Below are 27,364 nucleotides of genomic sequence, written 5' to 3'. Positions count from 1 at the left end.
CCTGCTCCTATTTTCTGTGTGCTGATTCCTCCTGAAATGACCACATCTGCATGCAATGCCCTTTATGAAGCTGTCTTCCTCATCTAAATTATCCAGCCCGATGGAAATATCCAAAGGGATTTTCATTCTCAGCATGTTTTATTTGCAAATTATGAAAATTATAGGACAGTCTTGGATGCAAAAGAGAAGTTTCAGTCAAAATAGCCAAAGGTAACATTAAAATGCTAAACGCCATTCGAGCTTCTGGTAGACAACCAAAGCTGGTAAGGCCTGTGGACCAGCCATGCATCCATTTTATAGAGGTGAAGTGTTAAGAGTACAGGCTTGTATCATGAAACTTGATGCAGTTTGAATAATTATTCCATGAAAATGAGACTTGCTGGAAGTGTAACAACCCACTGTCCAATGTAAGTGCTGGATCAGCCTTATAAATACTGTGGCTACAAAAGCAGGTCAAAGGCTGGGAATTCTGGGATGAGTAACTTATCTCCTGACTCCCCAAAGCCTTTCCACCACTACAAGCCTTATGGTGTCAGGTGCGTCGTAGAGCAATGTCTACTTGTTTGGTTTGGGGCAGTACGTTAGCACAGTGGGTAGCACTGTTGCTTCACAACGCCAGGGTCCCAGGTTCGATTCCCGGCTTGGGTCACTGTCTGTGCGGAGTCTGCACGTTCTCCCTGTGTCTGCGTGGGTTTCCTCCGGGTGCTCCAGTTTCCTCCCACAAGTCCGGAAAGACGTGATGTTGGTAATTTGGACTTTCTGAATTATCCCTCCGTGTATCCGAACAGGCGCCGGAATGTGGCGACTAGGGGCTTTTCACAGTAACTTCATTGCAGTGTAAATGTAAACCTATCTGTGACAATAATAAAGATTATTATTAGCTCCAACAATGCTCAAGAAGTTCAACACCATCCAGAAGAAAGCGGCCATCTTGATCAGCATGCCATTCACCACCTTACATATTCACTCCATCCTCCACTGACACACAGTGGCAGCCGTGTGTACCATCTATAAGATGCACTGCAGCAACTCGCCAGACCACCTAAAACAGCACTTTTCAAACCCTCGGCCTCTACCAAATGCAACGGTGCGTGAGAACACCGTCACCTGCAAGTTCCCCTCTAAGTCCCAACTTGGAAATATATCGCCTTCTCTTTGCTGTCACAGCGTTAGAATTCTGGCATTCCCTCCCTAACTGCACTGTGGGCATACTTACAGCACAGGAACTGCAGCGGGGGATCATGACCACACTCTCAAAGGCAATTAGGAATGGGCAATAAATGCTGGCCTAGCCAGCGATGCTCAAATCCAGGAATGAATATTTAAAAAAATACTCAGTTAGTGCTAAATTATAGGCATTTCTGTCCTATAGATTCACACCTCTAGGGAAATATATTCAGACTGCTGAAACATAATACATTGAGGATGCTTAACAGCCATCATGCAGAGGAAAAGTTTCCAAACCTGTTTTAGTTGAAGCCAACTGATAGAAATTGACTTTTCTAGTCAGCTATAACCATGAGAATAAGGGAAGATGATAGAGGTAAAAGGGTTAAATGAGAACACTTTAAGAATAATTAACTATAATCATATTAAGCATTACTTAAGTGCAACAAGAGCTGGGAATCCACTCAGGGTTAATCCAGATCACACACTTTAATTTCTTTCTTTCTGCAAGTTGCTTGAGGCTGCAGGTTCAGTGATGTCAACTAGCTAAAAGGTCCTACTGTATTGTAAGAATTGGGGCTGCTGTCCTAAGAACGAGTAGTCCCATTTCTATGGTAACAGCCAGTCTAGGGTGATAATGTCTTAACAAAAACTGTGTTTTTCTAATTAATGTTAGATGCAGGTGTGGATAATTTGGAAAATTGGCAAGCGATGGAATGGGAAATTTGCACCAATACATTTAAATACATATAGGCCTTAAATTGATGGACAGACATTTTGGCCGAATTGAGTAAATTCTAAATTAGTTAAAGCCAATCAGAAGTAAAAAGAAGGCTCGACCTTAAGGTAATAATCTCCTGAAGAGTCACTTACCGGGATGGAAAAACTCATCCCGGGATCACCCCATCTATATTTCTGAAACCTATTTCCTTTGCTGCTTGCATTTGCTAATCACCATCTTTCTTTTGTTAAAATTACTTAGTTATTTTATCCTGTGTGTTATGATTTGAAGAATTACTACGATTACTTACTTCCCGTACCAGCCTCCCCGAAAAGGCGCCGGAATGTGGCGACTATGGGCTTTTCACAGTAACTTCATTGAAGCCTACTCGTGACAATAAGCGATTTTCATTTTCATTTCATGTGTAATTGAATGAAAACTCAACTATTGTATTCGCTAAAGACAATCAATCTGACTAGCTTGCTGCAGGGCTAGTTGGAAACTTTCTAAATTTTGTATTGAAAATAAGTTTACCAGTGGCACAGCTGACAAATAAAGTACAAGTGGACTTTGCCAAAAAGCACAGACTTGACCTCTGTTATTTGGGAACTGAGAGGGATAATGTATATCCAGGGTTCCAAATAGGCACAGCGATCCATCAACAACTCAGACTTCAATGGCACTATCCCAGATTCCTGCTTCTCTCTTTGTAATATGCATGCTCTAATAAGTGAAGTTTATGTTTGTTTCAATATTACCTGGAATTAACATGTCTAACTTTGTTGCACATTATCCAGTTCATAGATATTTGTATCCTGGCAATGATTACCCCACCTGCTAAGGCAATTGATTATTTTCTCGGCAACAGAATATGCAGGCGACATTGCACATATGTGGAATCCTATAATCCTGTCGAAAGAGATTATTTTTAAAAAAAATCTGATTTGGGTAACTTCTTTTTAGGTTTCTCCTGTTCCTGCTCGCTCAACCTCATTCATCAGCTGAGAGGAAGGACCTACTTCTGAAGCACTTGTCATTGGGAATGCAGCATTGTGGGTAACTCATGAACAAACTGTGCCACCTTCCTTGGACACATTTTAATGATCACTGCTATTGGTCCCATGTTGCTTCACATATTTCAAGTGGATGGGCCCAAGCACGCCTTACCTGGATAATTGCATTCATCTGGAAACTATGCATTCCAGGTTAACAAATATAATAGCTGAGTGGCTTTAACTGAAGTAAAGCTTCTTTCCTTGCAAGTAAATATTTTTTTATATCCTTAGGAATACAATTATGCATATATTTTAGAATTAATAACTGATAGACAATGTGACAGATTACAACAGTTTTCAATGAATGTGCGCTCGTAAATGTAATCATAGCTCACAAAAAAGTAAGAGCTTACTTGCTTTCATATTATTGCTTGAAAAAGCATTTTGCAGCCAATGGATTAACAGTTTAGAAGCTTAGAACAGTACAGCACAGAACAGGCCCTTCGGCCCTCGATGTTGTGCCGAGCAATGATCACCCTACTCAAACCCACGTAACCCGTATAACCCAACAATCCCCCCCATTAACCTTACACTACGGGCAATTTAGCATGGCCAATCCACCTAACCCGCACATCTTTGGATTAACTAAACATAAACCTCCTGAAATTCTAGAATTAATTGATGTACATGGATGATGTTTTTGCCCTCCAAATTCTCAAGATAAGTTTCTATCTTTCTCGAATAGTTATGGCAACTTTCCCCCAAACCACCCATTAGTTAAAATGGATATTTGCTTAACCTCTATTTGGGGAAAATGAAAGATGGCCTTAATTTGAAATCAATCAGCTGAACTGCAAGGAGTTTCAAAATTGGGCAATTTAAATAACAATCTCCCGGAAGAATTTTTTTTGTTTGCAATAATTCATCTGTCTGAAGGGCCAGCAAAATTTTTTAAAGTGTCATCCTCTCTTACCGATGATATTAAATTAATTAGAATTAATCACAGGGTTGTGAAATTGCAGAGTATATCTTTCCGAATTGTGGTTCTATCAATTAATTCTGCCTCGTCCACATTAGAAAGAACATAGAATTTACAGAGCAGAAGGAGGCCATTCAGCCCATCAAGTCTGCACCGGCCCTTTGGAAAGAGTGCCCCATTTAAGCCCCAAATCTCCACCCTATCGCCATAACACAGTCTAGTCTTTTTGGACACTAAGGGCAATTTAGCATGGCCAAGCCACCTAACCTGCACATCTTTGGACCGTGGGAGGAAACCGGCAACCCACGGAGACACGGGGAGGATGTGCAGACTCCACACAGACAGTGACCCAAGCCGGGAATCGAACCTGGACCCTTGCACTGTGAAGCAACCGTGCTAACCACTGTGCTACCATGCTGCCCCTATAGCCTGAGGTAATAATTATTCTTGGATTCATAATTCTATGTTCAACACTAATATTTGGGCCAGAAAGTTCCTTCTTTGGAAAGAGGGAAACAAAATACATATTTGTGGGATCAAGTTGCAAGTTTCCTCTTCTGGTACTTCATGAATTGACTGCCCCTTTTGAGATAAATGTTTTCTGCTGAAAGCTGCTTTGGCAACAGAGTAACTGGTAGTCGTTTGATGGTATCGACCTTGTGCATTGCTGAAAAAAGACATTGGGCGAAATTCTCCGCCCCCCCCCCCCCCCCCCCCCCCCCCCCGCAGGGTCGGAGAATCACCCGGGGCCGCCGTAAATCCTGCCCCCGCTGTGGCCGGAATTCTCTGCCACCCGGGAATTGGCGGGGGCGGGAATCGCGCCGTGTCGATCGGTGTGCCCCCCCGTGGCGATTCTCCGGCCCGCGATGGGCCCAAGTCCCGCCGCTGAGAGGCCAATCCCGCCGCCACCAGAGGTGGTTTAAACCCACGTCGGCGGGATTGGTGCAAGCGGGCCCCCGGGGGGGGGGGGGGGGGGGGGGGGGGGGGGGGCGCGGGCCGATCGGACCCCGGGGGGTGTCCCCACGGTGGCCTGGCCCACGATCGGCACCCACCGATCAGCGGGCGGGCCAGTGCCGTGGCGGCACTCTTTTTCTTCTGCCGCCGCCACGGCCTCCACCATGGCGGAGGCGGAAGAGAACCCCCCTGCCGCGCATGCGCCGGTGGTGACGTCAGCGGCTGCTGACGCACCTGCGCATGTGTGAACCGGCAAAGGCCTTTCGGCCAGCCCCGACGACGGGCAACGGGCGTCAAAGGCTGTTGGCGCTGGTTTTGGCACCAGTTGGCGTGGCGCCAACCACTCCGGCGCGGGCCTAGTCCCTAAAGGTGCGGAGAATTCCGCACCTTTGGGGGGCCCGACGCCGGAGTGGTTGGCCCCACTCCGCTACGTCAGGACCCCCCCCCCGGGTAGGGGAGCATCCCGGCCACTTTGTCAAAGTTTTTTATCTTGCACTCACCAGGACAGATCGTAAGAATTCCAAAGTCAGGGGAAACTTTAACTTTTCACAGTATGATAAGAAGTTGCTGATCAGTTGGTAAGTGGAGGCTTTGTCATGGAGAATGCACCAGTTGATGATGACTGACAATTAACTGCCAAGCACTGTTTAAAATTCAAACCAAGCTGCTTGAGTCTGGTTGGTCAAGGCATTGTACTATGGAATAAACGAATGAACAGCTATCACCTATTTTGTTTAATTGAAACAGGTGCAATTTGTGTGCATGTTATTTCTATCTGCAAAGAACGGGTCCTGTCTATTAATATATGTAGCTCCCAGTACTTGCAAATGCGCACGTTACGCCTGACTAACAATTTTTAATTGGTTGTTTAGCATACTGGGAATTATTTAACAAATGTTGTCCAATCACGGAATGTTGGGCACTGTGTTTTGCAAGCGGAGGCTGATTGGATATGGTCTGTACCTTGCATGTTGCAAACAGTGGAAGGGACATATTCTTTGATACGATTCACCGGCCTTTGAGACATTCAGCTTACGTCACCGAGCAACTTACTCGCACTGAAAGTCATATATCACAATGCTCATCCGTGTGATAGGTAAAAGTCTTTTTGGCTTGACGGCAGCATCCTGTTAGTGTCGAATACCACTCATATTGCTACTGCATCGGAGCAGCGTGAAACAGCTAGTTTTACCTGTTGCACCTTTTTGAGATAACCTTCCTTTACAGGGTAATCTGTGGTCGACTGGACACTTTTCAGAGCCAAAAGTAATGACCTTAGGCCCATTCATGAGTTTGCACGATATTCAACACAAAGTGATCTGACCAGGGTAGCCATTATCCTGCAGGATGCCTTTGAAGCACCCTATTTCAGCATCAAGCTTGCACGGTAAGCAAATGGCTCAGGCCCTACTTACGAGTTAGCTGATAAGGTCATAGAGTGCATGGAACTATAAGAATCCCAACGTGTGGACAGACCAGTGAAGGTAGGCTTGTAGCAGACGATAGTAGAGAAGCTCCTGGCAGATTTCTCAACTGGTACATTGAGGAAATGAGGTAATTTGACTGTTCCATTTCAAAGGTGAATTTTTGTGCAGGATGGAACCTACTGAGACGTGCAAGGAGAAAAGCTTCGATCAAATATCTTTTCTCAGCAATATAAAATAATAACTCCTCCTCAGTTGCTGGGTGCAGGTTGCCATGGTAATATTTATTTCCCCCAATGAAAATACCGTCACTTGTTAAATGGATGGCAACGACTCTGAAACTAACAAATAATTAGATAGTGACAGTGACATCTGAAGTGACAGCAGGTCATATGTTTTATTCTCATCTTCTTTTAATTTCTTTTAATTTCAAATCACCTTCCAGCCTCAGGAAATATGTTTGATGGTAAATTAATAAGAGAATATTCCAACATAATTGGCTTATTAAATAACTATGAAAAGATTAGAAACAGAGCAGGTATTAGGAACTAAATTTAGTCCATTCTTTTTGATAGCTATTTAATAATGGCGAGTTAACATGTGTAAAAAAAAGCAAGTGCTTAATCTGCTCTTTTCTATTCCTCTCTATCTAACCTAATATTATGAAGAATTATTTTGAGATGAACCAGGGAAAATTAAGGGCCTGCAGGGGAAGATCACGTGGACCCAGAGGCAGCCTCACGGTTTTCCAGGGCCAGACACATGCCACATTTCTTGTTCAAAAAGGTGGAAACAGAATTGCAGGGAATCATCCAGCCAGTCCAGTTTTCAGAATGGGCAACCCCTATAGTCCCTGTGATAAAACCAGAGAAAGCCACACCTGGTCGCTGCCGTCGTGAAACGGGCGCCAGATGCCCCGTTTGGGTGCTCCCGTCCAAATCGGGCCCCCAGATGCCCCAATTTGGACGGGAGCACCGCGACTGTGCTCGGGAGGGGACAGGCCCGCGATCGGTGCCCACCGATCGTCGGGCCAGCGTCCAAAACGGACGCACTCTTTCCCCTCCGCCGACCAGCAAGATCAAGCCGCCACGTCTTGCCGGGCGGCGGAGGAGAAAGACGGCACCGCGCATACGTGGGTTTGTGTCGTCTGCGCGCTGATGTCATCCGCACATGCGCGGATGACATCAGAAAAGCGCTGTTTCTGCGTCATTTCCGGCGTGACGAGGTCGCGGCCGGGAACGACGGGGGCCCGCGCCTAGCACCCCGGGTGGGGGTGAATTAGGTGCGGGGAGCGGGCCCCGAGGCCGTCGTGAAGCTCGGCCGATTTCACGACGGCCATCCCGATTTTTATCGGGAGCAGAGAATACCGGCCAGAAGATTTGTATGCAAAGCTGGCCAGAGGTCAATCCTGTATGAAGTTAGACATCAGCCATGCTTACCAGCGGCTGCTGACGTCATCTCCGCACATGCGTAGAGGGGGGTTCACCTTCGCGCCGGCCATTGCGGAGGACCACACGGCCGGCGCGTAGGAAAAGAGTGCCTCCACGGCACAGGCCCGCCCGCGGATCGGTGGGCCCGATTGCGGGCCAGACCACCGTGGGGGCACTCCCCGGGGCCAGATCGCCCCGTGTTCCCCCCAGGACCCCAGAGGCTGCCCCCGCCGCCAGTTCCCACTGGTAAGGGACCTAGTCTCATTTACGCCAGCGGGACTGGAAAAGAACGGGCAGCCGCTCGGCCCATCGCAGGTCGGAGAATCGCCGGGATTCACTCCGCCCCCCCCTGGCGATTCTCCGACCCGGGCGGGGGGTCGGAGAATCCCACCCGTGGTGTCTAGCCCCTTTAAGGAGCGATTGGCCGATAGGGTCACATGACCTAGAAAACCCAATCAGAGGACCAGGGTGGGTGTTCAAGCGCAGGCTTTTGCCCCAGATCAATTCGGACATTAACTGGCAGCCACAAAGTTGCAAGACTCTGTAAGATAGTATGTTGTAAATAAGGTTGTGGAAAAATAGTTGTTTTCTCTTGTCACAGGGTGTCATAGTGGTTAGCACCGCTGCCTCACAGTGCCAGGGACCTGGGTTCAATTCCGGCCTTCGTTGACTGTCTGTGTGGAGTCTGCACTTTCTCCCTGTGTGGGTTTCCTCCGGGTGTTCCGGTTTCCTCCCACAGTCCACATATGTGCAAATTAGGTGGATTGGCTATGATAAAATAGGCCCATAGGTTAGGTGGAGTTTTAGGGTGGGAGAGTGGGCCTGGGTAGGGTGCTCTTTCAGAGGGTCAGTGCAGATTCGCTGGGCTGAATGGCCTTCTGCACTGTAGGGATTCTATGGATTCGATGGTTTCATACCTAGCTGGTGAGCCAAAGTTATCGCAATAGCCTTCTAGACCGTTGACTGGAAATATAAACTCAGTTTCTCCCCACGGATGCTATCACACCTGCTGAATATTTCCAACATATTCCTGGGCATCTATTGTTTTCATTCAAGAGCAAGACTGTCACGAGAAATAAAGTTTTATGGAACACTCTCAGAAGCCTGGAACTTCAAACTGAAATGGGTCAAATTTACCAAACACTTGAGCTAAAAAAATCAAACTATGTGGTTCCCTGGTGTTTCGAACTATGTACAAGTTGAAATACAGTCCTTCATTTGACTCTCACAGGAGAGTGTCCAGAGCTTACTGTGCTCACGTCTAAACCTGGTGGAAAGATACAGATAATTCAAATGATATTTCAGAACCCACTGCTTGGTACTGTGGAAATAATTCATTTTGCGTTCTGGCAAATGGTCAACAACCTGAAACATTAACTCGGCTTCTCTTTCCACAGCCTGGCCTGTTGCGTATTTCCAGCATTTTTGGAATTCATTTCCCATTTCCAGCTTTCTCATTTCATGCTATTTTCTGTTGGCAGTTGCTAAATCACTAGAATCATAGGATGTCAGGACACAAAAACGTCAACTTTCTACCAGTGTTTTAATGGACCATATCTTTCATTTATTGGTGATTTAATCTGCATGCTTCTGTCATTAAAACCCTCAATCTATCTGTTCGCCCATCCCAGAAAACAGACTGCAGGTTAGAATTTGTATTGCTTACCTCTGGTCTCACTGGGTCCTCAATGCCAACTACAGCAATACAGGTCAGGTCCATTAAAATGACATTTTCATTGTCCCATTCAGGCTCTGGACTACCTGGGAAGTCACGGAAGGCAATACAAATGGTCCTCAATCCATCGCAAGCCATGGGTTCGATGACCTTCTTTGCCATCTCATCACGGTCGCGAGGCCTGAAGACCCTTGCTTCTCCAGCAGCGTTCAAGACGTTTGAGCATCTATGACAGAAAAAAAAGTGTCGCGAATGTTTACCAAGTGTAGCCATATGAAAATACCCAAATTCTAAATGTGTCCATTTAAAGGAAATGGTTAGCACCGCTGGAGACTAGAGCACACCATGCTCAGGAAGAGCACAGTCAAATTGCAATGCTGGACTTCACTCTGTTGCCCCTGACAATGCATCTCAAGTAAAACCTCAGTAGATCACCCCAGTGCCTCTCTGGCAGGCTCTTATCACATGCTCACATGATGGAAGGAAGCAGTCCAGCTCGAAAACCTTGTGACAGCAACCGATTATGCATTTTCCTTCGCAGACTTAAGGCCGCCTTTATAGCACATTAATAGAACCGACCGCATTTCCACTCCAACTGCAAAACAGCTCAGAGAGCTGGAGTGTAAACGCAGCCTGATTTATTACAACTATTGCACCCAAAAGATCATAATAAACATATTTTCATTTAAAAGTGTGTGCATTTTATATTATTTTAATGTAATTACTTTTTTAAGACAATTTCTGAGGCTCCTTTGCTGTACATCCGAAAGCTTCCATCTTGCATTTTGATAACCGTACTCATGGACTTCCTCTCGGAGTTGAAAGTGTAGACTTTGTAAAGTTTCTCTTCTGGTGTTTGTTCTCGAACAGTTTGGTAATCCCGCTTCAAATCCAAGACAAGTCCCAGCAGCCCACACTCAGTCTTGTTACCAACCTGACGGGGGAGACCAACTTCCTTCTCTGGAGGCTGCAAGAGAGAAAGTTCTACAAGTTAACTGCAAAATGACAGGAGAGAGGAGTATAATCTGGTTCCTTCAATAAGTCATTAAGTTTGTTCAGTGACTAACTGATCCACACAGTGCAGCTATGTTTATGGCCTGACGCAGATCCTGCCCTATGCTAACTGAACTGATTTCAGGAAAGGCTGAGATGAATGGCGCCTCAATTAGATAGATTAGCGTGAACATTTAACCAGGGTCCCTGTCCTGGATTGCTATTCAGAAACCCAAGGTGTGCACATGTTAAAATCAGGAGAACACAAGATTTAGCTCAGATGTGTTTCAAGTATGTATCCTTCTGGCAAGCAAACAACATCAATGATGAGGACCAGTCCTGTTCTTTTAATGCTCTCAAGAGGGATTCTGATGGAGTTGCCCACCCATCTTTCCACCCGAAATGTAACTTTGTTGGCCTAAACTTTACTCTTCCCCACAATGTGTGTTGAGGTGGGTGAGGGAAGGAGTGTAAAATTGCATGGACGGGAGACACTCTGGGATTATACCCTCCCCAAACTGGACATGATTTCATGGGGGTGGGCAGGGTCTCAGGTGGGAAGCCCTTCTATGCCCCATTATGGTCCTTAAGGAGCTGATTAATGGCCACTAAATGGCCATTTTCACACCCAGCCTCAATTTCTAGGTTGCTGGGTAATGGTTAGCTGAGGTAGAAATCTAAAAAATGGTCACTGAGCTCAATCTCGGGCGGGAAGGAGGTTGGGTGGCGGCAAATCCATTGGAAGCTCCCTTCTGGCTGGGAGCTCCCGCCCCTCATGAACCAGACAACTCCGAACCTCCCACCTTACCCTACCACATCCGCATTGGCCTATACCCCAATTAAATGCTGACACCCCCCTCCCCCAACTCTCCCCACAGCCCCTCCCAAAGCATTCCCTACCTTTCCCTTCCCAGGACCCCTGCCACTTATCTTACACCGGCTCCCTGCACTTAGTCCCAGGCATAGCACTGCAGTGCCTCTTCCAGCCATTGCCGTGCTGTGCACGGAGGGGCTGGGAACTTCCGGCAAATCTGATAGACGGACAGCTCTCCAAGGCAGGACCTCCTTCGAAGTGTGGATGCAATGAAATGGCAGTGGGCCGGTTTGGGTTGGTGGGAATGTGGTTCCCGCCGACTCTCCGGATGGTGATGGTCTAGCGCTCGCCACCTGAAAATTTCAGGCCATTGTATTTCAGGCTTCCTCCATGGAAGTTCAATATTCCTGCCAGCCTAAAAATTGAGGCTGGGTCGGAAATGCTCTTAAGTAGCCGATAACTGACCACTTGAGGGCCTCAATTGGGGCAAGGGCAGGCTTCCCGTCTGAGGCTTTGCCTGCTCCAGTGTAAAATTGCTGTGTGGTCGGTGTGGTGGGAACTTGGAAAACTCAATAGTGGGAGAGCGTAAAATTCTGTCCTGTGTGTAAAGATATTCCTCTTGATGTGTGTTCCAAATCCCTTACGTTTAATGTTATATTGACAGACTCATTCTCTTGTCAACCTTAACGACTGGAAATATTCCGCTTCTATTTACCCTGTCCTGTCGCTTTTAAACACTACATTTTATTAAAAATAAATGTCATAATTTGAACACTCACTCCCCTTTAAGATGCCCCTTAAACCTCTTTATTTGGCCAAGCTTTAGGTCAAATGATCTGCTATAATCTTCTGTGGCCAAGTGTCAAACGTTCAATGCTACCATCCTTGCTCAGTGCCTGGAGATGCTTTGCTGCATTAAAGTGACTGAATGAATGCAAGCTGTTATTGTTGTCTATCAAACACGGAGGGATGATTTTTGTAGCTCACATTCTATTTAGGAATAAATTAAGCCGGATTGCACATCTATTAATATTCATGCATGGCCCCGAAACTCTGGTCACTTAATATTCTCCATCCCAATTGCACTCTGATCTCACTGTCCGCGGCCTGCTGCAAGGTTCTAATGAAGTTCAAGGAACAGCTCTTCAACTTTCCTTTAGGCAATTTACAGACTTCCAGACGAAACACCGAGTTCAACATTTTGAATCATATTCACTGCTCTCAGCATAGCAGACAGCAGCTGCTGATAATGGTTCTGTTGCTGCCATTTACACCTCCTCTAGGCTACTCCTTTGTCTTTTTTGTCTTAAAGAATTTACAGTGCAGAAGGAGGCCATTCGGCCCATTGAGTCTGCACCAGGCCCTTGGAATTAGCACCCCACCTAAGCCCGCACCCGTAACCCAGTAACCCCACTTAACATTTTTGGACACTAAGGGCAATTTAGCATGGCCAATCTACCTGACCCGCACATCTTTGGACTGTGGGAGGAAACCCACGCAGACACGGGGAGAACATGCAGACTCCACACAGACAGTGACCCAAGCCGGGAATCGAACCTTGGACCATGGAGCTGTGAAGCAACTATGCTAACCACTGTGCTACCGTGCTGCGCACCACCGTGCCATGCTTTAATCTCCCCTGTTTCGACCCTGTGTCAGACCTTCCTCTTCATTCTCTCCCACCACTCCTTTTCACTCTTTACTTACTTAAAGCCCAATCCATGTCTAACCTTTGCCAATTTTAACAGAAAAGACATGACCAGAAATGGTTACTCAGTTTCTCCCTCCACAGAAGCTGTCTGACCTGCTTAATAATTTCCAGCATTTTCTGTGTGTATTCCATACTTCCAGCATCCGGCATATTTTGCTTTTGTATTAATATTCAATGCTAGCCTCTTGACAATTTAAACAAGCAACTTTAAATTCAGCATTGTTATACATTATACATTAGAGCAGCATCTGTACTGCTGTGTAGCTTAATTAAATTAATTGCACTGAACCTGACAGCAACATCTCATTCCTAATACAATGCCACTGGCACTTCATTAATTCTTTTTTTTTTGCACATAAATGTGCATGTCCAGAAAATGCACATTCAGGAAGCAAATAAAGCAACTGTTGTCTTTCTGTAACCATTTTGAAATAGTCTTGCTAATTTACTGATGGTGAATCCAAAAGTATTCTCAAACTAATGCTGCAAGTGAATCATTGAATCCTAGATCTTTTGCCGCCCACCTTGAGGTTTCTGTAAAAGGGTATTTTCATAGAATTTACAGTGCAGAAGGAGGCCATTCGGCCCATCGAGTCTGCACCGGCTCTTGGAAAGGGCACCCTACCCAAGCCCATACCTCCACCCTATCCCCATAACCCAGTAACCCCACCTAACACTAAGGGCAATTTGGACCCTGAGGGCAATTTAGCCTGGCCAATCCACCTAACCTGCACATCTTTGGACTGTGGGAGGAAACCGGAGCACCCGGAGGAAACCCACACACACACGGGGAAAACGTGCAGACTCCGCACAGACAGTGACCCAAGCCGGAATCGAACCTGGGACCCTGGAGCTGTGAAGCAATTGAGCTATCCACAATGCTACCGTGCTGCCCCTATTTGACAGGACCATTGGCGGCTGAATGCCAAGTTACTGACTGAGAATTTACACCTGTATGGCTGCACTTTCCACTCATTCTTCGGCCTTCTGTAATTCCTGGAGCAATGTGGTCAGATGAACATGTCTGCCAATCCACGTGAAGTAGTTGCCCAATCATTTCTTTGGTAATGTACACTCTTATTTTTAAAAAAATATATTTCGAGTACCCAATTATTTTTTTCCAACTAAGGGGCAATTTAGCATGGCCAATCCAACTAACCTGCACAGCTTTGGGTTGTGGGGGCGAAACCCACGCAGACGTGGGGAGAATGTGCAAACTCCACATGGACAGTGACCCAGGGCCGGGATTCGAACCCGGATCCTCAGCGCCGTAGGCAACAATGCTACCCACTGTGCCACCGTGCTGTCCTTGTGCACCCTTCTTATGTACAACTCATAATCAGAATCATAGAAAAAATAGAGTGCAGAAAAGGCCCATTGGGTCTGAACCAACACGTGAAAAACACCTGACCTAACTACCTAATCCCATTTGCCAGCCTTGAACATTATGACGTGCCAATGCTCATCCAGGTACTTTTTAAAGAATGTGAGGCAGCCCGCCTCTACGGATCTGACTTCAAGTGGATCGGCAGACATGTTCATCTGACCACATTGCTCCAGGAATTACGGAAGGCAGATGAAAGAGTGGAAAGTGCAGACACAGAGGTATAAATTCTCAGTCAATAACTTGGCATTCAGTTTCCAAATGGTCCTGTCAAATACCCTTTTACAGAAACTGCCAGGTCGGCGGTGAAAGATCTAGGAATCAATGATTCACCCTCCCAGGCAGTGCATTCCAGACTGTCACCACCCACTGTGTAGAAATTGCTCAAATCCCCCCTAAACCTCCTGTCCCTCACCCTGAACTGATGTCCCCTTGTGACTGACCCTTCAACTAAGGCAAACAGCTGCTCCATACCCACCCTTCCATGCCCCTCATAATCTTGTGCACCTCGATCAGATTGCCCCTCAGTCTTCTCTGCTCCAGCGAAAACAACCCAAGTCTATTCAACATCTCTTCATAACCAAAATGTTCCATCCTGGCAACATCTGGTGAATCTCCTCTACACCTCCTGCAGTGCAATCACATCTTTCCTATAATGTGATGACCAGAACTGCACACAGCACTCCAGCTGTGACCTCAACCAAAATTAGATACATCTCCAACATTATCTCCCTTTTATTATCGATGCCTCGATTGATAAAGGCAAGTGTCATATATGCCTTTTTCACCACCCTAAGAACCTGCCCTCTCGTCTTCAGAGATCTATGGACAAACACGCCAAGGTCCCTTTGTTCCTCGGTACTTCCCAGCATCATGCTATTCATTGAATACTTCCTTGTCAAATTACTCCTTTCAAAGTGTATCACCTCACACTTTACAAAGTTAAATTACATCTGCTGCTTTTCTGCCCATTTGACCATCCTGTCTATATCTTCGTATAACCCAAGATTCTCAACTTGACTGTTAAGCACCTGGCCAATCTTTGTGTTATCCGCACACTTACTGATTCTACCCCCCCACATGGTATCTATGTTGTTTCCATAAGTGACAAATAACAGGTGACCCAGCACACTTAAGAAAAGTACAAGTATTCTGGGCAAAACAATCATCCCTTAATGAGTAACACCAAAACACGTCGGTACATGATTATTATCCCGTGGCTGATCACAGGACATTCTGCATGTAGAATAACCTCAGCAATTTCTTATGCGGCCACAGCATTCCAAATACAATTCAATATGTGAAAGACTTTGAGACAATTCAGTGACATGGAAAGTGCCAGTATCTCCTTTTCTTGAAAGTGATAAAAATCCCATCACAAATTCGACACAGGTGGCTAGTCGTCTCTGCTGAATGCCTGTTTAATGACATGCTTTCTTGCAAGTTATGTTGTAATTTCTTTACATCTTTAGGCTCTTCATTTCATATTCTATTACCCGCTGAGAGTGTGGGAAGGTGACTTGCTCTAGGCAACAATTCACTATAACTAGCTGTTAGAACAAGCACAAAAGCAGCCTGGTGTGGGGAAGAGTGCAGGCATGTGAAGAGTATACAAACTAACTGCCTTCAGACCAGGAGTTCCGGTGGACTATGTATAATTATTAAATTTGATATGCTCTGCCACATCCCATTGACAGGTCCAATGTAACATCATTCTTGTAATGTCTCTAGTAATGCTGGCCAAATAAGACATTTCAATGTTACGTGAGAGTCCATGCCACTGCCCCTTTCCACCGCTGCTGCATTCCCATGCTCTGGCCACGTGGTGGCTCTGTGGAGCAATGTTTGGTTAATGTCCGTTCCATCAGCCCTCCTGGTTGATGCAAGTGGCCAGGTGAGTATAATAAGGACATGGAGAGTCCACACCAAGTAAAATAAGAAACAAAGTATTATTTACACAAACAATGTGTACACTACCCAGTAGATCCCTACCGGGTTCCTCTCTGGTCGGTGCCTTACTGGGGTAATTGAGGTACCCCGTCCCCTAGAGGGGAGAACTCATACTCCACAAGGAGGACAGGGAAGACAAATTCCCACCCAATCAGTTCAATTCGGGATATTACAGTAAGCATCAATTTGTTTTAACTCTAATCTTTGAATATCTACTCACTGACATATTTTGAGTCTCTGTCCCTTCAAGTCTGCTGCCTCCACTCCATTTTTGAAGCTTTACGACAGCCCATTTTGATTTTGCTTGGCTTTTGTTCCCTTCTCCCTGGGCTGAGCAGCCATTTTCTTTTCCCCCCAGCGAGCCCTGACCTGCAATCCCACTCTCATTCCTCAGTTCCTCCTGCAGCTTTTCCGCCCTGTTCCTTCCTTCCTCCTGATCTGCTATCCCCTGCCTATCCCGTAATCTGCTGCGTGGGCTTCTGGGGAGCCGCCATTCTGGTCCTACATTGCCGGTGTCTCGGAATGGTTCAAAGCTGTGTTCCCTGCGGTCCAACTTCACGTCATTTATCTGCTCCACCGCAACTGATTTCTCCAGCTGTTCGCCTCTCATTTACTTCAGGTCAGCTTTTGCCAACATATAAAATTGGGATTTGCTCCGGTATTATTGTTTTATAATGATCACATTACAATAATCACCTCATCCTTCCCCTCCCCCCTCCCCACCCCCAACAACTACCTAAAATCCCTCTCCCCCACTATCTCTCTCCCTTTTCAAAAATAAATATTGAGTGCACAATTCTTTTTTTTCCAATTAAGGGGCAATTTAGCGTGGTCATTCTATCCTCCCTGCATATCTTTGTTTTTTTTTATTCATTTCCGGGATGTGGGCATCGCTGGTTAGGCCAGTATTTATCCCTAGTTGCCGTTCAGAAGGTGGTGGTGAGTTCCCTTCTTGAACCGCTGCGGTCCTTCAGTTGTAGGCACACCCACAATGCTGTTAGGGAGGGAGTTCCAGGATTTTGGCCCAGTGACAGCAAAGGAACGGCGATATATTTCCAAGTCAGGCTGGTGAGTAACTTGAAGGGTTCCCAGGTATCTGCTGCTCTTGTCCTTCTAGGTGGTAGCGGTCATGGGTTTGGAAGGTGCTATTGAAGGAAACCTGGTGAGTTACTGCAGTATATCTTGTAGATAGTACACAAGGTTTCCACTGTTCGTCAATGGTGGCGGGTTTGGTTGTTTGTGGAAGGGGGAGCAATCGAGCGGCCTGCTTTGTCCTGGATGGTGACGAGCTTCTTGAGTGTAGTTGGAGCTGCACTCATCCAGGTAAGTGGAGAGTTTTCCATTACACTCCTTTTTTTAATAAACCCAATTCTTTTTTTCCAATTATGGTAGCAATTTAGCATGGCCAATACACCTACCTTGCATATCTTTGGGTTGTGGGGGCGAAACCCACGCAAACACGGGGAGAATGTGCAAACTCCACACGGACAGTGACCCAGAGTCGGGATCAAACCTGGGCCCTCGGCATCGTGAGGCAACAGTGCTACTCACTGCACCACCGTGCTGACCCCCATTACACTCCTGGCTTTTGCGTTGTAGATGGTGGACAGGCTTTGGACGGGTCAGGAGGTAGGATTCCTAGCCTTTGGCCTGCCCTGGTAGCCACAGTATTAATGTGGCTGGTCCAGTTCAGTTTCTGATCAATGGTAACCCCCAGGAAATGAAACGAAAATGAAATGAAATGAAAATCGCTTATTGTCACAAGTTGGCTTCAAATGAAGTTACTGTGAAAAGCCCCTAGTTGCCACATTCCGGCGCTTGTTCGGGAAGGTTGGTACGGGAACTGAACCGTGCTGCTGGCCTGCTTTGGTCTGCTTTAAAAGCCAACTATTTAGCCCTGTGCTAAACCTGCCCCTGAGAATGTTGATTGTGGGGGATTCAGTGATGGTAATACCATTGAATGTCAAGGGTGATGGTTAAATCCTCTCTTGTAGTGGGTGAGACCCACGCAGACACAGGGAGGATGTTCAAACTCCACACAAACAGTGACCCGGGCCGGGATCGAACCCGGGTCCTGAGTGCTGCAAGGCTGCAGTGCTAACCACCGTGCCACCCCACCTATCTCTCTCTCCCTTGACCTCCTCGTCGCCTTCCCCATTTGTGTGCAATGCCACAAAAGATTGTTGCGTTTAGAATATATTTGGTTAAAAAGAACATTTTCGTCCCTATCTGACAGAGAGATGGAACCTGTAGCACAGTCAGGGGGCTTCAAGTGTTGATGACTTGAGCAAATATCCTGTCTTCCTTTTGTTACCACAATTTTCCAGAGTCTTGTTTGACATTTTAAGGGGCTTTGATTTTGATTGAGACCATGCTTCACATCAGCTTTCATTTCTTACATTGCTCTACCTCTCCTAACCAGACGATACAATCTGTATAAAAAGGCGTTATTAACATTCCTAATAAGAATATCAGAGGATGCTCACCATGCACTGACACATGAGGAGACAACACCGTTCCGAAAAGGTTCACCAATTAGAGATTTAAATTACAAGCTTCAGGTCTCTGCAAATTTCAGTCTGTCAGTCAAATTTTGCCACTTAAACTGCAAATCACTTTAAAGTGTCGAGAGTATAAAATCACACATCTACTGTAGTGAAATTATCTTTATTTTTCATACAAATTATGTTGGATTACTTTGAAGCACAGCAGGATTTCTAACCAGCTGAGTCGTTTTGTATTCTGGATCTTCCGTCTGCTGGGATATACGTGATGGTTTGCACACACTGAGACTCCCTTCATTCATTAATACAGGGGATGATGCAATTCCCAGGGGAGCCAGCCTTTACATTAAAAATTCAATAATCTACACTATTCCAGCTATGCTATTTTAGATCAATATTAACACCTGGGCAAAAGCCTGTGTGGTGGTATGAGTGGGAGCACTGCCATTGGTGCAGAGCATTGGTTTCCCATTGGCTCTGGCTGGTCGTGTGCCTCTCGTCTGATTGGCTGGGACTAGTCATGTGACTGCTCACCAATTGGTCGCGAGGCAAGTAGACCCCACCTCCGAGGCGGTGTATAAGTACCAAGGGTTCCCGGCGGTCGGCCTTTCTCTGTAGTCGACCACCGGGCTAACAACTAGCTGATTAAAGCCACAGTTTGGATCTTCATCGTGTCTCGCGTCCAATTGATGGTACATCAGCCTGTAGATCCTCAACGCTGACAAAAATGGAACAAACTGACATCAGTTCTTTCACAAGTAGATCTTCACAGTCACCAAAAGAAGTCATCACAGGAGGGGGGGGGGGGATAGGAGGGGGAGGTTGCGTTAATCTTCATTCCATTTCCACCCTCCCCTGCAAAGATAAGAGGCACGATCTAATGGCCACGCTGTGCCAGAAAATCAGCTCGCCACAGTGCAGTCACAGAGAAGCTGGGAGACCCTGCTCCCTGGATCTACCTGGCTCGCAAGACGTTGCAATGTCAATACCGCCCATTGTGGATGGGATCACTTTTTGGAAAATCTGCATATTAGAGTGAGACAGCTAGTTCCTCCCCTTTGCTTCAGCAACCTTGGGCGAATGCTGTTCAGCACTCAGGCGGAACGGCACTCATGGGGGTCTCCCAGGGATTTGGAGGCCCCTAGCTCCATGCCCTATGTGTAGGGAGGTATCCTGGTGCTGCTGGTGCCACATGGGCACCCTGGGAATGCCAGTTGGGTGTCAGACTGGCACTACCAAGGTGCCCAAGTGGCACTGCCAGCTGGCATGGGCACTGCTAGGTTGGCACTGCCAAGGTGCCAAGCTTGCGTATTTTTTGCACGTGTGTGATTGGGCCCGTGTGCCCTGTGTGGGTTTTGGGGGGCTTTGGGGACCTTCCCATTGTACTTTCGGGTAGGCGGAGCTCCCCAGTGTACAAAATAGGGCTATCTGTGACCTCGGCCACACGTACCTCGCTGAAGCCCTTTATACAAAGCGAGTCATGTTGTTATGGCCATGTGTATCTCGGTGCTGCGAGCACTGGAAACACATGGCTAAACGCACTCGCTATGACATTTTGTTCCCAAATAGTTGAATCCTGCGCTAGGTGGTAACACAATTAGAGTGGGAACGAAACAGTTACTGACCGACTCACACCAAAGTCCAAGGTCACCGCCATTTTCTCCATGAAATGGGTGACTCATGCACCCGACAGAAACAGCTAGGAATCTGATTGGACCCTGGAAATCCTGGTCCTAGAATGTAAATCGGAGCCTGCTGCAATTTTTAGGTTTCAGTGAAGCAAGGAATACATGCCTTGCCAATTAGAAATTTAGATGCAGGAAAAATGTTCCCGATGGGGGTCACCATCTGAAGATACAGGGTAGACCATTTAGGACAGAGATGAGGAGAAATGTCTTCACCCAGAGAGTGATCGGCCTGTGGAATTTGTTACCACAGGAAGTAGTTGAGGCCAAAACATTGCATGTTTTCAAGAAGCAGTTAGATAGAGCACTTTGGGCGAAGGGGATCAAAGGGTATGGGGGAAAGACGAGATCAGGCTATTGAGTTGGATGATCAGCCATGATCAACATAAACAATTGTTGTAGAGGCTGGAGGAAAATTGAAAGCTCACTGACATCGCTGACACCAACATCCAATTTCACTCCACTCATTTTGATTTCCTGCTATGCTCTGCAGCAGAAGAAGTAAATTTCTAACCCCTTCCAATTGTTGAGCTACTCCAGAAGTGCAAGCAGCTGGCTCGTGGCATGTGAATGAGACCCGACAGTGAGAATGGTTTCGGGACTCTGAATGTTTCCATCCCGGGGTGACACGGCCTGTGTTGAATTTTCAATGGGTTCGGAGGAGGGCAACTGAGCAATTTCCCATTACCAGCCGACGTGGTGTTCTGGCATCTCGGGGCAATCAGCAAGGGGGTAGGGCTAAGCCTACCTGCCCTCCAGCGGCAGCTAACAATAGGCCGATTGACCTTCCCCTCGAGGGCACTTTTCAGAAGCCATTGGGAGTGGCATGCAATTTCCCCCCCCACCCCCGTACACAACCCTCCCCCGCACCGCCCCACCTCCGCTGCAGCCAAGCGATGAATTGAGGTGGTCTTTCAGCAGCAGATCAAGTGGCAACTGCTGTCTCAATAATGTTAATTCCCAGAGATGGCTACAGCTGCTGATGATGTCTGCAGCAGTGACCACTTTTCACTCTTTAAAAAGTTCTTTAAAAGGTTGTCTCAAGATGGAGGAGGCACTATCTCATTCCCTTATCTACATTCCAAACAAGAGTCATATTGAACTTGAAACCTTCACTTGATTTCTCTATCCAAAGCAGATGCCAACCTGCTGAGTTTTTCAAGCACCTGTCTTTTATTTCAGGTCTCCAGTATTTTGCTTTGATTTATAATACCTCTTACCAACATTTTGTCGCTCCCAGCTGCGATAGTCAATCTGCCAATCTTTCAGCGAGTTTCTTATTTTCCCTCTAGCCTCAGGAGGTTGTCCTCCACCCTTTATTTGGGGAGCGGGGTGTGGGGCGTGGAGGGCAATGGGTGGATTATTATACTTTTAATAGCTTTGTGCTATTGTCGCAATCTTTTCCTTGAAGTCAAGTGACCTTCAGAACGAAGTATTAAAGGATTATAATTGAAAGTATGCCTTAAACATATGTAACTGCCTAAGTGCCCCGGGGGTGAAATTGGTCGACATGAGAAGTGTGAAGAAGGCTCTTGAGGGAACTGACAGCCAATTTTTCACTGCACCAGTTTTTAGTTTCTATTGACTCGGAAAATATTGCCAAGTAATTTCAAACGAAGTGAATCTGACAGTGAGACGGGAAAACGAGTTTGAGCTATGTGAATGTCTTTGGAAAGAAGATCTTGCATGGTGAAAAATCAAGAGGAGTCCTGACAAATAAAAGTCCTTCCTGGACATTTCATTCATCAACTAAGTAATTCAAAACATAAGGCAGAATGCTCCCAAACACCGATTTCATTTTGGGTGGGAAAATCAGTGCGAATGATGCCAGCTGTTCCGGCGTGATTCCCATTGCAATCTTTCCACACTCAGTCATTCTTTTTGGAGCCAGGGTGATTTGCGCTGAAAATGTAATGCGTGAGACGCAAATATGCTGGCAAGGGCGAATCCTCAGAGGTCAGGGCGCCGTTTTTAAATGGTGTTTCGGTCTCAGAATAACCCTACAGCGAAGAGCACTCCTCAACTTCTATCTTCAGGCTTCCCCTAAGTGAGTGACACCCCGCTATAAGGTGGCTAAAGACCCAACACACCCTCTCAGTCCTCCCCTTCAGGACCTGCCCCTGTGTTATGCTAACCTGGCACTATCCCCTGGCATCTGGGAAGTTCCAACCTGCCGGGTTGGCACTGCCAGGATGTCAAGGGGCAGTTCCACTGGTCGGCCATGTCCCTGACCATCCAGGGGCTACAAAGGCCTCTGGGTCCCCAACGTGGTCATTACGTCCATCCTGAGAATTCAACAGTGGCTGCGAGAAGGTCCCCATTGAGGAACCCTTGCACTTTAATGTCTGAGTGGTGCCAGCTGCTTCTAAGGTGGAAATGTAACTCCAGTGCAGGCATGCTGTGCAGGCATCAGAGGAGGAAAAAGGTACGATCTAAAAAAAAATTCCAGGAAGCACTTCCGAGCAGAAAGAAATCTACCATTTGGTCAAAAGAGGAAGCACTTTAGCAGTAATAGATCGTGAAGTGCTATGAAAACAAACAAAGCTGATCCTTCATTTGAGATAACTTTCAGCAGTCGATCAAGAGGCTTGTAAAAGTCAATGGGGTGAGAAATTCAATGTAATCAATCGAATACAAAGGGATATAAGCAGGCATGCTGCAACAGTGAAACCACTGAGCCGAGTGTCTGGAACTGATCTAAAATAACTATTTAAAATAATGAGTAATAAATCAGTTTTCTTCAGTTCATTCCATTTTTACTCATCACCCTCACCTTGACCATTTCTTTGTATTTCTCATCATCTCTATTTCCTCCCTCTCACAATTCCATTTCCTCTCCATCTGGTCTAATTGAAATAAAACCGCTTCCAAATCCCTGCTCCACCTTCAGGTACAATACCCAGAGAGGGCACTGGCCACCATTGGCCAAGATGGACATTTGCCATTGCCTTCTGCAGGAGGGCTGCACAGGATGCTCTCCCCCTCTTTATCACTTACCATCAGATGTATTAAGTTAAGGGCTAATCAACCTGTTTGGCCATGTTATGAACACATTTTCCATGACCATCAAGTCCTGAAGTGGGACTTCATCCCAGAGTTTCTGGCCCAGAGGTAGGGATGCTGCCCACTGCATCACAAAACCACCCTTCAAAGTCACTGTACTTTCTAGCTGCCAGTTGCCTCGCCTTTGGTCCTCAATTCACCACCATACTTTTGCAACCACCATTGCACTCACTCACCTTCACCAGTGTCCCCAGCAAAACCTTTACAGTTTCCCCATTTGGGATCCAGGAGAGATCTTGTGGCACAGTGGGTTGCGTCCCTGCCTCTGAGCTTGAAGCTCTGCGTTTGATTCCCACTTGAGAGCTTGATGGCCGAGCAAGGTGCACTCATAACAAGGCCAAACAGGTTGATTCTTAACCTGGAAATCCTTCCACTCTGTCTATGGTAGGCAGTTCGAGTGGGAGAGCATCCTGGTCTGCCAAGCTTGATGGGGAGTGATGGCCCTCTGCTGACAGTCTGGTGCAACATTTTCCTGGAAAACTAGCTCTAGAAACTGACAGAAGCACATGTTTTGTTGACCTCATGCCTCATTAGATGTGGGGGGTAAAGTCATGTGGATTCAAGCACCCACCATCACCCCCCCCCCCCCCCCCCCCCCACCCCAACCTCCTCCACCACCATTGCTAAAGTGACACATCTGGCTTGCAACTAGTCTACATGGATGGTTGCCCCGCATCGCAATTACTGACCAATTGGACCAAAAATAACCGCCGATTTTGAAATGTTGTAACGCGACTCCATCAAGTGTGCATATCAGTCAGCTGTGGAGAGGAGGGAGGTTACACTGGTGCTGTACAAGACTTTGGTTAGGCCACAGCTGGAGTACCGTGTTTCGTTCTGGTCGCCTCACTATAGGAAGGGTGTGATTACACTGGAGAGGGTGCAGAGGTGATTTGAGGAAACAAATTTTTACCCACAGGGCGGTGAGAATTTGGAATGCACTGCCTGGGAGGATAGTTGAGGTGGGAAACCACACGATCTTCAAAACGTACTTGGATGAGCACTTGAAATGTCATAATATTCAAGGCTATGGGGCAAGTGCTGGGGAGTGGGTTTAGTGCAGATTAGAGTAATTTGTTTTTGTCGGTGCAGGCTTGATGGGCCAAAGGGCCTCTACTGTATTGTCTGATTCTATGAAAACAGGGCACAGGAATCAGTTGTTGGTGATTAGTCGGATTTAGTCTAAAAGTCTGCAATTTAGATGAGAAAGCTGAGCGGATCACATTAACAAGATACGATGAAAATGAATTGAATAAATCATCTCCAATTGATAACATTAGCATAATGACATTAATCAAAGCTTGTTCCATTAATGCTATCTGGGCAATTTGATTGCACCCAATAATTTACAAAGACTTTCAAAGTTGAATTTCCTCATGTTATACATGTGAAAAATGTGGTATTGTTCTTATCTGTTTGCAGGTTGAACAATCTCAGTTGTAGGATTCCCTTACAGAAAATAATCAGATATCAGCCTCATAAAAATATGGAACTAAGCACCGACATTCCAACTAGAAAAGAGAGATTGTTTGCTTCAGTATACCAGATACGCCCACCAGAATTAATTACACTTCAATAAGTTCTGAGAACCACACCCCACTTATATAATTGTTCTGGGACCACCTTCCCATTACATCCATCCCCTTACACTTTGCTTTAGAGATATCAGAGCAAGATGTAGACTGTTCAGCATTGACTCCCTCATCCGGATGATCAGGAAATGGCAGAAGGTGTTCTTTCCAAACGATAGCAACAGGAGACTCCCGCCTACACAAAAGTGGGCTGGATGAAGATCACGTAGGAAGTTCCACTGGAGATCATGGGTCCAATCTCAGAAGAGTCAATAGCCTCCTTCGATCTGCCAAGCTAAGTTGTCATGGGATTGTCTCTCATGGGCACCAGGTTATCTATTTTTATGAATGTGCAGCTATGTTAGGCAGGTGAATATATGATCAGCTTCATGAGCAGATGGCACTCAAAGCCAAAGCGTGTGACAATCCACATCAACGGGCCAGTATGTGTGATGGGTATTGTTTCAAGACAAGAAGGTCAATTGGCATTTACCAAGTGGCTAAATGTCTACTTTCTCTCGCATGTGGAAAAGACAAGGCTGAAGCATTGGCAATAATATTCAGGCAGAAGTACCGAGTGGATGATCCATCTCGGTCTCCTCCAAAGGTCCTCAGCATCACAGATGTCAGTCTTCAGCCAATTCGATTCACCCAATGTGATATCAAAAAATGGCTGAAGGCACTGGACACTGCAAAGGGTATGGGCTGTGACAATATTCCGACAATAGTACTGAAGACCTGTGCTCTAGAACTTGCCACACGTCTAGCCAAGCTACAACACAGGAATCTACCCGGCAATGTGGAAAATTGCCCAGGTATGTTCTGTACTCAAGAAACAGGACAAATGTAGCCACCCTATCAGTCTACTCGCAATCATCAGTAAAATGATGAAAGGGGCTATCAACAGTGCTATCCAGCGACACGTACTTAGCAATAACCTGCTCACTGACGCTCAGCTCCCGACCTCATTGCAGTCTTGGTTCAAACATGGACAAAAGAGCTGAACCCCGTAGGTGTGATGAGAGTGACTGCCTTTGACATCAAGGCAGCATTTGATAGAGTATGGCTTCAAGGAGCTCTATCAAAACTGGAATCAATGTGAATCAGGGGGAAAACTCTCAACTGGATGGAGTCATACCTGGCACAAAGGAAGATTGTTGTGGCTGTTGGAGGTCAGCCATCTCAGTACCGGGACATAATTGCAGAAGCTCCTCAGGGTAGTGTCCTCGGTCCAACCATCTTCAGCTGTTTCATCAATGACCTTCCTTCCAACATAAGGTCAGATGTGGGGATGATTGCTGATGTTTGCACAATGATCAGCACCATTTGCAACTCCGCAGACACTGAAGCAGTCCACGTGCAAATACAGCAAAACTGGACAATATCCAGGCTTGGGCTGACAAGTGACAAGTTACATTCATGCCACACAAGCGCTAGGCAATTTCCAATAAGAGAGAATCAAACCATTACCCCTTTACATTCAATGGCATTACCGTCACTCAATCCTCCACTATCAACATCCTGGGGATTGCCCAGAAACTGAACTGGACTAGCCATATAAACACTGTGGCTACAAGGGCAGGTCAGAGGTGAGGTTTCCTGCGGTGACAAACTCACCTCCTGACTCCCCAAAGTCTGTCCACTACCTACAAGGCACAAGTCATGAGCGTGATGGAATATTCCTCACTTGCCTGGAAGAATGCCGCTGCAACAACACTCAAGAAGCTCAACACAATCCAGGACAAATCAGCCCGCTTGATTAGCACCCGTTCACAAACATTCACTCCCACTGCTACCAACATACAGTAGCAATCATGTGTACCATCTACAAGATGCACTGAAGGAACGCACCAAGGCCCCTCAGGCAGCATGTTCAAACCAACGATCATTACCATTCTAGAAGGACGAAGGCAGCAGGTACATGGGAACACCACCACCTGGACATTTCCCTCCAAGTTACTCACCATCCTGACTTGGAAATATATTACCGTTCCTTCAGTGTCGTTCGGTCAAAATCCTGGAACTCCCTCCCTTACAGCACCGTGGGTGTACCTGCATCACAGGGGCTGCAGTGGTTCAAGAAAGCAGCCCACCACCACCTTCGCAAGGCAATTAGGGATTGGCAACAAATGCTGGCCTAGCCAGCTAAGCCCACATCCCATAAAAATGAATAATAAAAAAATTAAGCGAGTAGCATTTCAATAAAAGCAACAAGTGACTGGCAGCTTGGAAATCCAATCTTTAAAACAGAGTTTGAAGGAGAGTTAAAAGACTGTTCTTAATTTTAATTTTTTGTGGGATCTGTGCGAATCAGTTGGATATCAGTGAGGCTCCTGGTTGAGAA

The 27,364-nt window shown here is 46.3% G+C and overlaps 1 protein-coding gene across 19 annotated transcripts in view; it reads right to left on the bottom strand.

The window, feature by feature from the left end:
- atp2b2 (ATPase plasma membrane Ca2+ transporting 2) overlaps positions 1 to 27,364 on the bottom strand; it is a 999,595-nt gene that overhangs the window by 123,822 nt on the left and 848,409 nt on the right. For all 19 annotated transcript variants that reach the window (XM_038812615.1, XM_038812611.1, XM_038812620.1 and 16 more), the window contains 2 exons: positions 10,071 to 10,312; positions 9,337 to 9,571 (listed from right to left, as the gene is read on the bottom strand). In XM_038812615.1, the coding sequence (XP_038668543.1) occupies positions 9,337 to 9,571; positions 10,071 to 10,312 (477 nt within the window). The remainder of the gene's footprint in view (positions 1 to 9,336; positions 9,572 to 10,070; positions 10,313 to 27,364) is intronic.

This window comes from Scyliorhinus canicula, chromosome 11, assembly GCF_902713615.1.
Source record: "Scyliorhinus canicula chromosome 11, sScyCan1.1, whole genome shotgun sequence".
NCBI classification, from domain to species: Eukaryota; Metazoa; Chordata; class Chondrichthyes; order Carcharhiniformes; family Scyliorhinidae; genus Scyliorhinus; species Scyliorhinus canicula.
Note: the sequence above shows the minus strand (reverse complement) of the source record. Positions and strands in the feature narration are given on the sequence as shown.